The 18,473-nt window shown below is 46.4% G+C and overlaps 1 protein-coding gene across 3 annotated transcripts in view; it reads right to left on the reverse strand.

Annotated features, from left to right (window-relative positions):
* Positions 1-4,128: 4,128 nt before the first annotated feature.
* The window catches only part of plpbp (pyridoxal phosphate binding protein), a 36,320-nt gene continuing 21,975 nt past the window's right edge, over positions 4,129-18,473 (reverse strand). For 2 of the 3 annotated variants that reach the window (XM_059960500.1, XM_059960381.1), the window contains exons 5-8: positions 18,147-18,281; positions 15,853-15,995; positions 14,803-14,901; positions 4,129-5,849 (exon numbers count right to left, since the gene is read on the reverse strand). In XM_059960500.1, coding sequence (XP_059816483.1) covers positions 5,712-5,849; positions 14,803-14,901; positions 15,853-15,995; positions 18,147-18,281 — 515 coding nt within the window. In that variant the 3' untranslated portion in view covers positions 4,129-5,711. Of the gene's footprint in view, positions 5,850-12,212; positions 13,222-14,802; positions 14,902-15,852; positions 15,996-18,146; positions 18,282-18,473 lie in introns of those variants that run through there. The other variant, XM_059960444.1, reaches the window with a different exon arrangement.

An 18,473-nucleotide genomic window follows, 5' to 3' on the forward strand; every position in this document is an offset into this window, starting at 1 on the left:
AAAGAGTAAAGCCCTAGCTCCCTTAATCTCTGATCATAATCCATACTCTCTAAACTAGAGAGTAAATCTCCTCTGTACCCTTTCCAATGCTTCCACATCCTTCCTATAGTGAGGCAACCAGAACTGGACACAGTACTCCAAGTGTGGCCTAACCAGAGTTTTATAGAGCTGCATCATTACATCATGACTCTTAAACTCTTATCCCTCAACTTATGAAAACTAACATCCCATAAGTTTTCTTAACTACCCTATCTACCTTTGAGGCAACTTTCAGGGATCTGTGGACATGTACCCCCAGATCCCTCTGCTCCTCCACACTACCAACTATCCTGCCATTTACTTTGTACTCTGCCTTGGAGTTTGTCCTTCCAAAGTGTACCACCTCACACTTCTCTGGGTTGATTCACTAATCCTCAACATTTTGTTGCAGTCTCCGAATGTCCCTCCTGCTGCACTATCACCTCCGTGGCTCCACACAACACGCGTCCTTCATTACATCCTACAGCAACAATCCCTCCTTTCCTACACCCTCAGGCCTACTGAACAGTACTCTGCTACACCAATGGCAATTCAAGGGCAAGGATCAACTTTATTCACATTTCATGTGTTAGGAATTTGCTGTGGTGTGTTGGTCAAGGCATGACACTCAACAAAAACAATATCCAACAGCTATAAAGTACATGGAAATATATAAAAATAAAGTTAGAGGTTAAAGTACAGATATGGAATAAAACAGCATAAATGCACAAACACTATCATGTATTTACAATGTAAACATTATGAGGAAGTGGAGTACAGTGTAGTACGGGGGCAATAGACAGAGGGTGGGTGTGAGGGCTAACTAAATCAGATTAACTGCCTAGGGGACGAAACTTTTAAGATGCCGTGAATTTTTTGCTTTAATAGCCCTTTTGCACTTTACAGAAGGAAGCTTTTGGAAAAGACAGTTTGTTGTGTGGGTTGTGCCTGCAATGATATTTCTTGCTGGCTTCTTTGTCCTGGACACACATAGGCCCTGCGGTGATGATAGACTGTCAGCCAATGAATGTTTCTGCAGTCCTGACAGTTCAATGTAGTTTTCATATATTGTGAGAGGATGCTGGTTCCTTGCTATAATCAGGGAAAGGGAGGTGGTAATGGGGATAAGCTCCCACTACGTATTAAATGCTCCCAATGGCATGCATTTCAAATAGCCTCTGACAACCAAGTCCAGCTCCTGGCCTTCATATGTCTACTAAGCCTGGTGGAACAACTTCTACTGACAGAAGAAGGGGTAAAGGTGAGTTACCGGGGCCTTAAAAAGTCACTTTGGGCAGATGGGACTCGTCAGCTCTGGTTGGCAGCTCTTCGGGGAGAAGGGAAACTCTGAATTCAAACTTCCAACTCAGCTATATCCACTCATGGGAAAGGCTTCAGACATAAACTCTGAGGAAAAATATGAAGCTGGAGTCCCTAAGGCAATCCTATGTTGAGCTCAGGGCCAAAAACCAATTCCTGCAACTCCACTGGTGCCAAATTGTAACGTTCTCCGCCATTCCTTTGGACTCATCAGCTGTGTGGAAAGAGGAAGCCTCCTGCGCGGGCAACAGCTTGCTCTCGATATCATAGTGCCCTGGCTTGTATCTCACATAGACAGCTAGGACATAACATCCATGGTCAATCCCGACCAAATTATACAGTAAAGGCTGATGTGAGGCTCTATGATGGCAGTACAGAATTGAACCGGTATGTTTTCCTTTGGGGGAGATGGAATTTTAGCAACTATCATAGTGCCACCCAGGAGTCACAGGTTTGGGAGACACTGCAGGCTGAGTTGGTGGTAAGGAAGGCGATTGTTAGCATTCATTTCGAGAGGACTAGAAGCACAATTGTAATGTTTAGGCTTTATAAGGCATTGGCCAAACAGCACTTGGAGTATTGTGGGCAGTCTTAGGTCCCTTATCTAGGAAAGGATGTGCTGGCATTGAATGATCCCAGGAATGAAAGGGTTAATGCGCGAGGAGCATTTGAAGGCTCTAGGCTGGTACTCCCTGGAGTTTACAGTAATGGGGGTGCGGGGGGGGGGGGGGGGAAGAGGTGGAAATCACAATGAAACCAATTAAATATTGAAAGGCCTAGTTAGAGTGGCTGTGGAGAGGATGTTTCTGTTAATGCAGGAGTTTAGTGTCAGAGGGCACAACTTCATAATTTAGAAAAGGATGTTCATTCAGAACAGAGATTAGGAGGAATTTCTTTATCTAAAGAGTGGTGAATCTGTGGAGTTCATTGTCACAGACAGCTGTGGAGGCCAAATCTTTGGGTATATTCAAAGCACAGGTTGATTGTTGGTGCTAGACCAGTGGTTTGAGTACCTCAGAAACTGATGATCTCCTGGGATTTTCACACACAAGACAATAGTGTGATAAACAAAAAAAAATACAGTGAACTGCAGTTCCATGGGTGAAAATGCCTTGTTAATGAGAGAGGTCAGAGGAGAATAGCCTAACTGGTTCAAGCTGACAGGAAAGTGACAGTAATTTAAATAACCATGTGATACAACAGTGGTGTGCAGAAGAGCATCTCTGAATGCACAACATGTCAAAAATTGAAGTGGATGGGGTACAGCAGCAGAAGACATTCATTGGCATCTTTATTAGGTACAGGAGGTAGATAATAAAGTGGCCACTGAGTGTATTTTCTAACAGTTCTCTATATTCACTATTTGTGGAGGAGCTGGATACAATCGCAGGACAGGAAAGACTACAGCAAGCAGAATCTCCAAATTAGCTCGAACTGAATTAAGGAATTGTTCAGCTACTAAAGTCCAAATCGCCATTCCAATGCAGTGTCCACCTGAACTGCTAAATGCCCACACACAGCCAAGCTCCCCACTCTTTTACGTGTTGCATTCATTCAAGCAGCTGAATTTACAGAGCAGCTTTAATACGCCAAAATATTTCCACATAAATATAACCACATAAAACCACATATAACCACATAAAAATCACATCTATTTACTTATTTAGTGAAACAGTGCAAAGTACACCCTTCCAGCCCTTTGAGCCTCACCACCCCAGCAATCTCAAACCAGGTTAACCGTAACCGAATTATGAGACAATTTACAATGACTAATTAACCTACCCGATACATCTTTGGATTATGGAAGGAATCCAATGCACACATGAGAAAAAAGTACAAACTTGCTTACAGAGGACACCGGAATTGAACTCTGAATTCCAGAACTGCGATAGCCTCATGCTAGCTGCTACGCTACCGTGGCACCCAATTGAGCAACGAGAGGAGTTTAGCACAAATAAACAGAATCTTGATCAAAGCAGCATGTTTGAGAGAGAATTTCAAAATGAACAATGACTTTAGTTGTGAGACTTTCCCCCTAACAATCAGGGTATTGGGAAACCAGAAGCCAGTCTGGTCCAGGGTAACAGTGGATGGAACTTGGTTAGGTCACAGGTAACAGGCTTCCACACATAATAATTTGTACTTTATACCCGAACATCAACTGAACAACAACATACCCGAGCGTGCTCGGAAATGATCCATTACGATCTGCTAATATCTAAGACGTATTCCTCACTACCTCCAGCTGCGGTGGCCTGTGGTGCAGCAGGGATTACATATGCTTCTCCAAGTCAATCTCCAGCTCTGGTTAGAAACATTAAAGCAGACAAAACAACGGGAGAAAATGCTGGATGAGAACTGCTAGCCAGTATCCACGGAGAGAAAAATTGTTTCTGATGAAGAGACGTTGACACACATACATTTTCTCTCTCCCTCTCGTCTTTGACTTAAAGAACATGAGCTGTGGAAGCTATTTTGCCCTCTGAGCAAAGCAGGTGTGCACAGTAGTGTAGCAGTTAGCGCAACACCTTACAGCGTCAGTGATCGCTGATCGATTCCTGTAAAGAGTTCATATGTTTTCCCTGCAACTACCTGCGTTTCCTCCGGGCGCTCTGGTTTCCTCCTGTCTTTCAAAGACGTACAGGTTAGAGTTAGTGAGGTATGGACAAACTACGTTGGCACTGGATGTGTAACAACACTTGTGGGCTGCCCAGCACTATCCTCCCTGATTTGATTTGACACAAGTGATGCATTTTACTGGATGTTTCGATGTATACGTGACAAGTAAAGTTAACCTTTAACATTTCAGATTCAGATTCAGTTTATTGTCATTTAGAAACCACAAATGCAATGCAGTTAAAAAATGAGACAACATTCCCCCAGAATGATATCACAAAAGCATATGACAAAACAGAGTACACCAGAAAATCCATGTAATGTTTGGCAATCCCCAATCCAGAGTCCGGAGAGACTGCTGCTTATTAATATTTTATTTACTTCATTTGTCTCACATGACGGTCTAGCAGATCTCTAATTCCAGAGATTGCTAGGTAATCCTAAAGTTGGAACTCTAATGGATGGGGTGAGTCGGTAGTTATCAATTAAATTCTTCAATATATTAAATTGACAGAGCTATAAAATACTAATGGGCTTTTGTCTTCATTAGAGAGGAAATCCAACATGAGGCTGAGCAGTGAGGAGAGCAGGTGAAACCAGCTCTGCATTCTGAAGCAGCTGTGCTACTGATAACTCACAGCAGCCACTTACCACCAACCCACTTGCCTTTAGGCAACACAACACAATACAGGCCCTTCAGCCCACAATGTTGTGCTGACTTTTAACCTCCAAGATCAATCTAACCCTTCCCTCCTACATAACCCTCCACTTTTCTAACATCCACATTCACATCTACGAGTTTCTTAAAGGTCTCTAGCACCACCCTTGGCAGCACATTCTGCACACCCACTACTCTGTGTAAAATAAAACTATCTCTGACATCCCCCCCTATAATTTCTCCAATCATCTTTAAATTATGCCCCCTGATATTAGCCATTTCTGCCCTGGGGAAAGTCTCTGGTTATCCACTCTGTCTCTGCCTCTTATCATCCTGTCTTCCGCTATCGTATCACCTCTCATCCTCCTTCACTCCAAAAAGAAAAGCCCTAGCTAACTCAACCTCTTCTCATAAGACATGCTCTCTAATCCAGGCAGCATTCTGGTAAATCTCTTCTGCACCATCTCCAAATCTTCCACATCCGTCCTGTAATGAGGCAACCAGAACTGCAACACAATATCAACACACCCAAGATGCTGAAGGAACTCAGCAGGTCAGGCAGCATCTATGGAAATGAACAAACATTCGCTGTTTCAAACCAAGACCCTTCTTCAGGATACAATATTCCACGTGGGAGGAAAACCATGCAGTCTCAGGGAGAACGTGCAAATTCCACAGACAGTGCCAGAGGCTGGGATTAAAACCGTTCTGAGGAAATGGGTGTTTGATAATTAGTGCGGCCTGTGTGAGTGACTACATAAGACTATGTGAAATGACAGACAAGGCTAGAGGGTGCTGACTGGGAGTACTGCTGAGAGATTTAATAACTTTTTAGAAGGAATTGGATGAACACGTGAAATGTTTCCAGATGGAATTAGTAGGAGAGATGTCTAATGAAGTCCCTCCCTATCTGCTCCAAGAGTACTTCAATCACAATTATATTTACATCCATTGACAGCAGGAAAAATCTCTCAGACCAATGTCTTCAGAACAAATTATTCAAATACTAGGAGGTTTGCAGTGAAAGGCTTAATTCGGGCAGTGGATTCTGAGCAAGATTTTCCCAATCCCACCCCCACCTTTCCCTCTGTCCAATGGCTCAAGACATTTTGGAAACCATTCCTCCTGTTGTTGTCTCAGGTTTGTCCGCCTCGATGTTGGAGCCCGGTTTATTGAGGTACATCCGTTCACCAAATATAACGCTTCCGACCCGCACACTGGTGGCCCCCACTTCAATCTACAAGGAAAAGAGGAGTTACAGAGCATTCTGTGGTGGAAAAGCTCAGTTGCTGAAGAGATCGCCAACCTAGCCATTCTTTCACGTTGACCGTCCTGCACCTCTTCCTCACCCACAACTTCCAGCACAGGGTGATCCCCCACCTCCAACCTCTCTCAGCAAGCACAGTGATCCCCCACCTCCAACCTCTCTCAGCAAGCACAGTGATCCCCCATCTCCAACCTCTCTCAGCAAGCACAGTGTGATCCCCCATCTCCACCCTCTCTCAGCAAGCACAGTGTGATCCCCCATCACACTGTGTTGATGGGGGTGACCTACCAGGAATGAGTTGTAGTGGTCCTGCCTCTGGCACAGTTGTTGAACCCTCAACTAGAAAGGGGAGGAGGGAAGAGAAGAGAGCGATAGTTTTAGGGGATTCTATAGTTAGGGGGGCAGATAGGAGATTTTGTGGGGCAGATCGGGAGTCTCGGATGGTATGTTGCCTCCCTGGTGCCAGGGTCCGGGACATCTCAGATTGGGTGCAGGCTATTCTTGAGAATGAGGGCATGAACCCAGATGTAGTGGTCCATGTAGGGACCAACGATGTAGGTAAGGTGAGTGAGGGGGTCCTGCTTAGAGAGTTCAGGGAGTTAGGAGTGAAGCTGAAAGGCAGGACCTCCAGGGTGACAATCTCGGGATTGCTACCTGTGCCACGTGCGAGTGAGGCGAAGAATAGAATGATTATGCACATTAATACGAGGCTGAGAGCATGGTGCAGGAAGGAAGGGTTCAGGTTTTTGGATAATTGGTCTTTGTTCCAGGGACATTGGGATCTGTTTCGAAGGGACGGTCTACATCTGAACCGGAGGGGTACTAACATTCTTGCAGGAGTGTTTGCCAGTGCTGCTCGGGGGGGGTTTAAACTAGATGTGCAGGGGGCAGGGATCCAGATCCAGAGGGTTGGTCAGAAGGAGCATGGGGTTAAATGTGTAGAAGGTTTGGGTGATCTTGAGAAAGTCATCAAAATTCAGGGTGCAATTAGTCCGATGGAAGTTCAAGGAGCTGGGTTAGGTACAGTAGACAGTGTTTTAAGCAAAAAGAGGAGGAATGGGCTAAGAATTCTATACTTGAATGTGCGTAGTGTCAGAAATAAGACAGATGAGCTTGAAGCTCAGATGAAAATGGGGAACTACGATATTGTTGGGATAACGGAGACATGGCTGCAAGGGGATCAGGCCTGGGAATTGAGTGTACCAGGGTATACGTGCTATCCTAGAGACAGAAATATGGGAAGAGGGGGTGGGGTGGCCCTGTTGGTGAGGAATGAGATTCAGTCCTTAGCAAAGGGTGACTTGGGAACAGGGGAAGTAGAGTCTGTGTGGATTGAGCTGAAGAACAGTAAGGGTAAAAAGACCCTAATGGGTGTTGTGTACAGGCCCCCAAACAGTAGTGTGGATGTTGGGTACAAGTTGATTAGGGAGTTAACATTGGCATGTGCTAAAGGTAATGCAGTCGTTATGGGAGATTTCAACATGCAGGTGAACTGGGAGAATCAGGTAGGTGCTGGACCCCAGGATAGGGAGTTTGTGGAGTGTCTAAGGGATGTATTTTTGGAACAGCTTGTGCTTGAGCCAACCAGGAACGAGGCTATTTTGGACTTGGTGATGTGTAATGAACAGGAATTGATAAGTGATCTTGAAGTAAAGGAGCCATTAGGAAGTAGTGATCATAACATGATAAGTTTTTATCTACAATTTGTGAGGAATAAGGGCAGATCAGAGGTGTCAGTGTTGCAAATAAATAAAGGAGACTACGGAGCCATGAGGGAAGAGCTGGCCAAAGTTAAATGGGCGAATGCCCTGGCAGGAAAGACAGTGGATCAGCAGTGGCAGATATTCTTGGGCATAATACAAAAGATGCAAAAGCAGTTCATTCCAATGAGAAGGAAGGATTCAAAGAGGGGGAAGGGGCCACAGTGGTTGACAAAGGAAGTCAGAGATTGTATAGCATTAAAGAAAAAGAAGTATGACAGGGCTAAGATGAGTGGGAATACAGTTGATTGGGAAAGTTTTAAGGAACAGCAGATCTTAACTAAAAAAGCAATACGGAGAGAAAAAATCAGGTATGAGCTCAGTCTAGCCAGGAATATAAAAGGGGATAGCAAAAGCTTTTTTAGCTATGTGAAGAGAAAGAAGATAGTTAAGAACAATGTTGGCCCCTTGAAGAATGAATTGGGAGAAATTGTTATGGGAAACAGGGAAATGGCAACAGAATTTAATGCATACTTTAGATCTGTCTTCACCAGGGAGGACACAAGCAATCTCCCAGATGTATGGATGGGCCAGGGTCATAAGATATCAGAGGAATTGAGACAGATTGACATTAGGAAAGAAACTGTGATGAGTAGACTGGTAGGACTGAAGGCTAATAAATCCCCGGGTCCAGATGGTCTGCATCCGAGGGTTCTAAAAGAGGTGGCTCAGGAAATTGCGGATGCATTGGTAATCATTTTCCAATGTTCCTTAGATTCAGGATCAGTTCCTGAAGATTGGAGAGTGGCTAATGTTATCCCACTTTTCAAGAAGGGAGGGAAGGAGAAAACGGAGAACTATCGCCCTGTTAGCCTAACGTCAGTCGTGGGGAAGATGCTTGAGTCCATTATTAAGGACGAAATAATGGCACATCTTGATGGCAGAAATAGGATTAGGCCGAGCCAGCATGGATTTACCAAGGGCAAATCATGCTTGACTAATCTGCTGGAGTTTTTTGAGGGTGTAACAAGGATGTTAGACGAGGGTAAGCCAGTGGATGTTGTGTACCTAGATTTTCAGAAGGCATTCGATAAGGTGCCACATAGGAGATTGGTGAGTAAAATCAGAGCTCATGGCATTGGGGGCAGGGTTTCAACATTGCTAGAAAACTGGTTGGCAGATAGAAAGCAAAGGGTAGCAGTGAATGGGTGTTTCTCGGACTGGCTGGAGGTGACTAGTGGGGTACCACAGGGCTCTGTATTAGGACCACAGCTCTTTACGATTTATGTCAAAGATTTAGATGAGGGCATTGAAAACTATATCAGCAAGTTTGCTGACGATACTAAACTGGGTGGCAGTGTGACATGCGAAGAGGACGTTAGGAGAATTCAGGGAGACTTGGATAGGCTGGGTGAGTGGGCAGATACTTGGCAGATGTCATTCAATGTGAATAAATGTGAAGTTATCCACTTTGGAAGCAGGAACAAGAGGGCAGAGTATTGTCTGAACGGTGTAGAGTTAGGTAAGGGAGAAATGCAAAGAGACTTAGGAGTCCTAGTTCACCAGTCAATGAAGGTGAATGAGCAAGTGCAACAGGCAGTGAAGAGGGCAAATGGAATGTTGGCCTTTGTTACATGGGGAATTGAGTACAAGAGCAAGGATGTCCTTTTGCATTTGTACAGGGCCCTGGTGAGACCACACCTGGAATATTGTGTACAGTTTTGGTCTCCAGGTTTAAGGAAGGACATTCTGGCAATTGAGGAAGTGCAGCGTAGATTCACTAGGTTGATTCCTGGGATGGCAGGGCTGTCTTACGCAGAGAGATTGGGCTTGTACACGCTGGAATTGAGGAGATTGAGAGGGGATCTGATTGAAATGTTTAAGATAATTAAAGGATTTGATAGAATTGAGGCAGGAAATATGTTCCAGATGTTGGGAGAGTCCAGTACCAGAGGGCATGGATTGAGAATAAGAGGTCAGTTATTTAAAACAGAGTTGAGGAAGAACTTCTTTGCCCAGAGAGTTGTGGAGGTGTGGAATGCACTGCCTCAGAAGACGGTGGAGGCCAATTCTCTGGATGCTTTCAAGAAGGAGCTAGATAGATATCTGATGGATAGGGGAATCAAGGGATATGGAGACAAGGCAGGGACTGGGTATTGATAGTGAATGATCAGCCATGATCTCAGAATGGTGGTGCAGACTTGAGGGGCTGAATGGTCTACTTCTGCACCTATTGTCTATCTCCAACCTCTCTCAGCAAGCACAGTGTAATCCCCCATCTCCAACCTCTCTCAGCAAGCACAGTGTGATCCCCCATCTCCAACCTCTCTCAGCAAGCACAGTGTGATCCCCCATCTCCAACCTCTCTCAGCAAGCACAGGGTGATCCCCCATCTCCAACCTCTCTCAGCAAGCACAGTGTGATCCCCCATCTCCAACCTCTCTCAGCAAGCACAGTGTGATCCCCCATCTCCAACCTCGCTCAGCAAGCACAGTGTGATCTCCCATCTCCAACCTCTCTCAGCAAGCACAGTGTGATCCCCCATCTCCACCCTCTCCCAGCAAGCACAGTGTGATTCCCCCATCTCCAACCTCTCTCAGCAAGCACAGTGTGATCCCCCATCTCCAACCTCTCCCAGCAAGCACAGTGTGATCTCCCATCTCCAACCTCTCCCAGCAAGCACAGTGTGATCCCACATCTCCAACCTCTCTCAGCAAGCACAGTGTGATCTCCCATCTCCAACCTCTCCCAGCAAGCACAGTGTGATCCCCCATCTCCAACCTCTCTCAGCAAGCACAGGGTGATCCCTCATCTCCAACCTCTCTCAGCAAGCACAGTGTGATCCCCCATCTCCAACCTCTCTCAGCAAGCACAGTGTGATCCCCCATCTCCAACCTCTCCCAGCAAGCACAGTGTGATCTCCCATCTCCAACCTCTCCCAGCAAGCACAGTGTGATCCCCCATCTCCAACCTCGCTCAGCAAGCACAGTGTGATCTCCCATCTCCAACCTCTCTCAGCAAGCACAGGGTGATCCCCCAACTCCAACCTCTCTCAGCAAGCACAGGGTGATCCCTCATCTCCAACCTCTCTCAGCAAGCACAGTGTGATCTCCCATCTCCACCCTCTCCCAGCAAGCACAGTGTGATCCCTCATCTCCAACCTCTCTCAGCAAGCACAGTGTGATCCCCCATCTCCAACCTCTCTCAGCAAGCACAGTGTGATCCCCCATCTCCACCCTCTCTCAGCAAGCACAGGGTGATCCCCCATCTCCAACCTCTCTCAGCAAGCACAGTGTGATCCCTCATCTCCAACCTCTCCCAGCAAGCACAGTGTGATCCCCCATCTCCACCCTCTCCCAGCAAGCACAGTGTGATCCCCCATCTCCAACCTCTCTCAGCAAGCACAGTGTGATCCCCCATCTCCAACCTCTCTCAGCAAGCACAGTGTGATCCCCCATCTCCACCCTCTCTCAGCAAGCACAGGGTGATCCCCCATCTCCAACCTCTCCCAGCAAGCACAGTGTGATCCCCCATCTCCAACCTCTCTCAGCAAGCACAGGGTGATCCCCCAACTCCAACCTCTCTCAGCAAGCACAGTGTGATCCCCCATCTCCAACCTCTCTCAGCAAGCACAGTGTGATCCCCCATCTCCAACCTCTCTCAGCAAGCACAGTGTGATCCCCCATCTCCACCCTCTCTCAGCAAGCACAGGGTGATCCCCCATCTCCAACCTCTCTCAGCAAGCACAGTGTGATCCCTCATCTCCAACCTCTCCCAGCAAGCACAGTGTGATCCCCCATCTCCACCCTCTCCCAGCAAGTACAGTGTGATCCCCCATCTCCAACCTCTCTCAGCAAGCACAGTGTGATCCCCCATCTCCAACCTCTCTCAGCAAGCACAGTGTGATCCCCCATCTCCACCCTCTCTCAGCAAGCACAGGGTGATCCCCCATCTCCAACCTCTCCCAGCAAGCACAGTGTGATCCCCCATCTCCAACCTCTCTCAGCAAGCACAGGGTGATCCCCCAACTCCAACCTCTCTCAGCAAGCACAGTGTGATCCCCCATCTCCAACCTCTCTCAGCAAGCACAGTGTGATTCCCCCATCTCCAACCTCTCTCAGCAAGCACAGTGTGATCCCCCATCTCCAACCTCTCTCAGCAAGCACAGTGTGATCCCCCATCTCCACCCTCTCCCAGCAAGCACAGTGTGATCCCCCATCTCCAACCTCTCTCAGCAAGCACAGTGTGATCCCCCATCTCCAACCTCTCCCAGCAAGCACAGTGTGATCCCCCATCTCCAACCTCTCTCAGCAAGCACAGTGTGATCCCCCATCTCCAACCTCTCTCAGCAAGCACAGTGTGATCCCCCATCTCCAACCTCTCTCAGCAAGCACAGGGTGATCCCCCATCTCCAACCTCTCTCAGCAAGCACAGTGTGATCCCTCATCTCCAACCTCTCTCAGCAAGCACAGGGTGATCCCCCAACTCCAACCTCTCTCAGCAAGCACAGGGTGATCCCCCATCTCCAACCTCTCTCAGCAAGCACAGTGTGATCCCCCATCTCCAACCTCTCCCAGCAAGCACAGGTTGATCCCCCATCTCCAACCTCTCTCAGCAAGCACAGGGTGATCCCCCAACTCCAACCTCTCTCAGCAAGCACAGGGTGATCCCCCATCTCCAACCTCTCTCAGCAAGCACATTGCCATCACAACACGTTCCCAGCATCAGTTTGTTAAGTTAGGTGAAGCAGAAATCTTTGCCAACAGCAGGAGCCCTTCAAAGGGAAAATGTTGATACTCGAGTTCATAAAATCTTTTAAAATCCCAGGCAAGCAGACGATCACTCTGAGGGAGTTCTATGTTCTTGGAGGTGGTATCTTTCACAATAGAGGTTACAAAGCAAGGCATGCAAATGACAAACTCAAATGCATCTTGTGGAAATCATTTAGAGCAAGCATGTTATCCTCTGTGTTCCAGCCCACATACATCCAAAAAGCGGCCTAGAAATGTTTCATTTTGTCCCTCTTTCTGGGTTGTGGAGTGTGCAAACTGACCAGATTTCCTGTATGACAAGTCTTGAATTTAATTAATTGGCTACAGTATCCTGAGAGTGCAAGAAGTGTTTAACTATAGTCACGTACCCCGTGACCGGGTTACCAAACCAGCAGAAATGGAATGATATGTTGGAGTCTGGTCGTACTGTAACTGTAACTAAATGTGTTTATTAGTAAACTAAGTAATACTGTATCAAAAATGCAAATATACATATAAAACAGGTTAGCAATGATAAATACAGAAGTGTAGGAATAAGAATCAAAACCAAGCTCTATCGTAGTCTAGGGGTAAATAAATAGTCTTAAAATAATGCAGAGTTCAGTTCAGATTGGATTGACGTAGTTGCTGTTGTGACGTTGGAGAGAGAGAGAGAGAGAGATGAGCAGCTGCAGCAGGCAAACCTTCCCTTGTCTTTTTGTTCCGTTGTACCGTTGTGGTAATCGATTATGACCCCTCCATTCCTGGCTAGACCGTTCTTCAGTGGTGAGCTTGTCACCCAGGCGAGGGTGGACACACACACAAGCCCCCACCAGCCTGCCTTCACACACTGTGAGCTTCGGACCGATTCCCCCGAATTCCCCCACCTTCCTGTGGGTGCACAACACTTGTTCAGTGTCCAGTGGCGTGTCTGCCTGTGTCTCAGCAGACTCGTCTTTTATCTCCCCTGCCCGGGTACCAGCCATCCGTCAACTGATCATGTCCATCAAACTGGGCCACTCCCACCTGTCTCAGCAGGCACCTGGCATCACTCTGCTGTGTCAGCAAGGATTCACACAAGCAGGCAAAGTGGCAAAGTGTTTGGAAGTAAAGTCAACAATCAGCGAAGAAGCCATAATTTTAAATCCCTGTGTCTCTCTCATTATCAGCATGTGCAGCATGGCGCCTCTTCCCCTCTTCATCTCTCTCTCTCATTAGCAGCACAGTTCACGGGGTGTCAACTCTGGACCCCATCTCCCCATGGTTCTCTCATCACACATAACACTATTGCGATGGAACTCAGATATTAGACTGATCAAGATGATAAGCTGCTGTCTCTGTCATGGTCACTATTCTTTAGGTTTGTATGGATGGTTTTGGGGACAGAGAGGGGAGTTATGGGTCAGCTTAGGGTTTAGAGACAAGGATGTGGGGAATTAAGAGGACAGGCCAGAGTCTAAGCCTCTGCTCCATGTTCAAAGTGACACGGATGTGCTCAGATATGGAGCCCGCAAACCAGCAAGGATAGGGCTAAAATTGTTAGCGTGTTCTGGGATCAAAGCTTTGTGTGGGTAGGAGGAATATGGGGCAGTGACCGCCTAGGTACACAGGTCATGAGACCAGCCTTTGAGACCTAGTGTTCAGACCAAGTCTGGAGGTCGAGGCCTGGACTTTGAGTGAGTGAGTAAGTCAGTCAGTGAGTCCTGGGTCAATATGGAACATCGAAGCCCAGAGGTCAAGGGGAAGTCCAGAAGTTGAGTCCCAATGACCAGCCCCGAATCTGCACATCTCTGAGTGTCTGCTGGGGAAGTTAAAGGCTTAATGTCTGTGAATCTGTGAGTATGCTGGAGGCTGGAGATGGAAAATGCCTGTCCTGGGGGTTGAGGACAGAGTATGTGTGTGGGTGGGAGGAACGGCTTGCTTTGGGTTCTGAGTTGTTCTGCTGAACATGGTGGACATGCTATGTTGACACCAGAATGTGTGGTGACACTTACAGGCTGCCCCCAGCACACCTTTAGGTGTGTTGGTTGTTAATACAAATGACACATTTCACTGTATGCTTCAATATAGACAGGATATATCAATGTAAAGCTGAATATGGCCATGTTGGCTACAGAAGCAGTTGTTGAAGGAAAGTGTGGGTAGGGGAAGTTCACTTCAAATCCCAGTGTTTATGGTGGCAGGGAACACTCTAAGCCTAAGCACCAGATCACAGACCAGGATCTCTAAAGGCTTCCACTATCGCAGGGTTAACACTCCATACTCTAGGATTTCTGCCAGAGTAGCTGGGGTTTCTGCTGATGGTCAATAAACTGAGACAACAACATAACCTGCCACCCATGACATTATCCGTCCTGACACTGTGTGTCTGGAACACATTAAAGCAAAACAAAAATATATTTATTTGTGCAAGGAAATAGGAGATTAGCAAGCCACTGTGAGAGGAAATCCAGGACAATTAGAGAAACTTACAGCGTGCTCATAGTCTGTAGACATCCCCATGCTGAGTTCCACTGCTTCCAGAGGCAGGTTCAGTTTACCGCACAGTTCCTGACGGCACGCTAACATTACCTGAACAGACACGAACAAGAGGTGGGTCACTAGTTACCAGGCGGTTCTCCTCTGTAAAAAAACACCCCTCTGGAATTCCACCCCACAGAATGCAGGGTGAAAGTCAGGAACATCTAATAAGCCACATGCTTATCATTAGGGATGGTTAGGGCTGGTTAGGGATGTTTAGGGATTGTTAGGGCTGGTTAGGGATGGTTAGGGCTGGTTAGGGATGGACACTCCTCATGAGAGTGGCAAAACATTTGGAGGAAGTCAGACTGTATAGAACAAAGAACATTACAGGCCCTCTGTGAAAAGGCTGTACCAACCTTTTAACCTACTCTAACACCAATCTAACCCTCCCCTCCTACAAAGCCCTTCAGTTTTCTATCATCTACGTGCCTACCTAAAAGTCTTTCAAAGCTCCTTAATGTATCTAACTCTACCACTACCCCCAGCAGCGCATTCCACGCACCCACCATTCTCCATGTATAAAGCCTACCTCTGACATCTCCCCTCGACTTTCCTCTAAGCACTCACCTCTCATTTTCCTTTGCTCCAAAGAGAAAATCCCTTGCTCACTAACCTATCGTCATAAGACGTGCTCTCTAATCCAGGCAGCATTGTGGTAAATCTCCTCTGCACCCTCTCTAAAGCTTCCAAATCCAACCTATAATAAAGCAACCAGAACTGAACGCAATATTCTAAATGTGGTCTAACCAGTTTTATAAAGCTTCAACATTACCTCACAGCTCTTCAAATCAATTCGCCCAACTAATGAAGGCCAACACATTATACCCCTTCTTAACCACCTTATCAAGCTGCACAGCAACTCTTAAGGATCTATGGACGTGCTCTCCAAGATTCTCAGAATCATCGCTGTTTTGAGGCCAATGCTATTGAAATGCAATGAAAACAGCAGATACTGGGAATAAAGTGTGACAGAAACAATTAGCCTTTCCATTGTTTTACCTGAAAGTCTGGATTGGGACCTGCACTCAGATCATAACCATATCTTCCAATGGTCATCAAGCCAACAAACTCTAGACTCTGGCAGTTGTCAAAAATATGCTTGACTGTTTCTACGGTGTTCTCTGCCGACAGACCATGTTTGCCTAGAGAAATGAAAGATAAGCTGAGGTCAGGCAGAAGGAACCATGAAGCAAGGACAAAGATTAGTTTTATTTGTCACATGTACATTGAAACAAACGTTTGCGTCAAAGTCCAACATAGTCTGAGAATTGTTCTGGGAGCAGTCCACAAGTGTCATCATGCTTCTGGCACCAACAGAGCATTCCCACAACTCACTAACCCTAACTCGTACGTCTTTGGAATATGGGCAGAAACCAGAGGAAACCCCTACAGTTATGGGGAAAACGTACAAACACCTTACAGACAACGGCAGGAAATGAACCCAGGTTGCCAGCATCATAATAACATTACACTAACCACTTCCCTATCGTATTGCCCAATGGATACAATTTAATAACCATAACCCATACAACTATGGACTGTGGAAGGAAACTGGAGCACCCAAAGGAAACCCACACAGTCAAGGGGAAAATGTACAAACTCCTTATAGACATCAGTGCAAGTTAAACCTGGGCTGTTCAAGCTGTAACAACATCCTGCTAATCACTATGCTATCAAAACTCAGCTACAGACCACAGGCTTCCCACATCCAAGGTATCTACCTCCAACACAGTCATACACACCGCCAGAGCTGGCAGTGTGGCTGACAATCAGATCCTTTCACTTCCCACAGGGGATGGGAAATGACGCCAATCGCAAGTGAAACATAACTCTCCCCAGTGTTCCAGGCTCAAACAAAGATCTGCACCATTCATCAACGGGTGAGAGCTTTCAGTAGTTGGTCTGATTCCTGCACTTCTTCTATGGAAGGTTCAGTTAAACAGAATCTGTTAAGCAGATATGATTCTGTGGCCATTAGGGAAACATGGTTGCAGGTTGGAGATGATTGGAATTAAATATCCAAGGGTATCAGGTAGCACAGAAGAATCGGTAGGAAGGTAAGGGAAGCTCTTAAGTCAGGATGAGATCACGGTGATAGGGAGAGATGATGTAGCATCTAAGGAGCAGAATGTTGCATCTATCTGGGTAGAGATTAGAAATAGTAAATGGGAAAAACAACAGTGGGACTTGTCCATAGACCACAGAATAACAACATTACACTGGCATGGGAAATATATCAAGCAGTATTTAATGCCTGTATGAATGGAACAGCAGTTCTCGTGGGGAACTTTAACTTGCAAAGAGATTGGACAAATCAAGTTGGTCACGGCAGTCTTGACCTCATAAGGTGCATCTGTGATAACTTCCTTAGTTATGAACTTACAAGAGAAAATGTTTTCGTAGATCTGGTACTGTGCACTGAGTCAGGTCAAACTGACAATTTTGTCATTGGGAAGAGTGATCACAGTGTGATTGAATTCCTCATACAAACGTTAGGTGTGATGGCCTGCACTAAAACCAGTGTATTAAACCTAAACGAGTGAGACTTCAACAGGATGTGTGAGGAGCAGGCTAGCTTGTCTGCCTGGCACATTGGTCACAAAACCAGGAATTGTCATATGACCTTCAACCACCCGCTCCCATGGCTTCACGTGACCCTGATCAGGTGGGGGGGGGGGGGGGAGGAGGGGGCTAAGCAGGTGCTAAACTTTGCCAGAGGGTGACCTGCTGGCTAGCGGGGGAAAGGAGTGCCTCATAGGTATCTCCACCTCGCCACCTATTAACAAAAATAAATTGCAGTTAAAAGCAAGGATAATAAATATGGGGAGAGCCAGCCTTGGTAACCAAGGAAATAAAAGAATGGATCAAACTAAATGTTCATACGCACAGAGTCGCCAAGAATAGTGGGAAACTGGAAGACTGAGAAAACTTTAGAAAGCAACAAAGAAACTCTATGCAAGCAATAGTGTGGTAGAAGCTGTGCTTGAGCCCAGTGGTTAGTGCTTCCAGATTTTTGTATCTTCTGCCCAACAGAAGAGAAGAGAAGACATAATAACTTGCTTGATTAGCTGTAAAATGCTATTGGTAAACATCTCTGCTACTGGCCAGACTTCACAACCATGACCACACATCATTCAGCAAACAGGCTTGGAAATGTGTGCAAGATCCATTGGTTGCTATGACTACATCCATTGATTATTTCCGCCCTTAGTGTAGCCTCCCTCCCTTGTGTAGTCCTGCAGCATTTTCCCTGTTTTCCCTTGGGGCTTGAAACACAGGGAGTCCATACTTACTGTCCTCCTCGCTGGTGTTGACCTGTACCATGACCTTCAGTTGATGTGCAGCTTGCTTCTTCTGCCAGGAGAGGTTCACTTTATCAGCCAGTTTGATGGAGTCAATGGTCTCAATCATGAATAGGTTGGGAGCACCTGATGACATAGATTTGAGGCATAGCAAGATTGAGGTCAGTTTGAGGAGATCATGAGGTCACATGATGCAGGTGCACGAGTGTGTTGGAACCAGCATCACTCACTGAGTGGGCATTACTGGTAACAAAATCCCATCGCCAATGAGGTGCAACCAGTTCAGCTACCACCCCCATCACAGATGCCAGCCTCCTC

The sequence above is a fragment of the Hypanus sabinus genome, chromosome 1 (assembly GCF_030144855.1).
Source record: "Hypanus sabinus isolate sHypSab1 chromosome 1, sHypSab1.hap1, whole genome shotgun sequence".
NCBI lineage: Eukaryota > Metazoa > Chordata > Chondrichthyes > Myliobatiformes > Dasyatidae > Hypanus > Hypanus sabinus.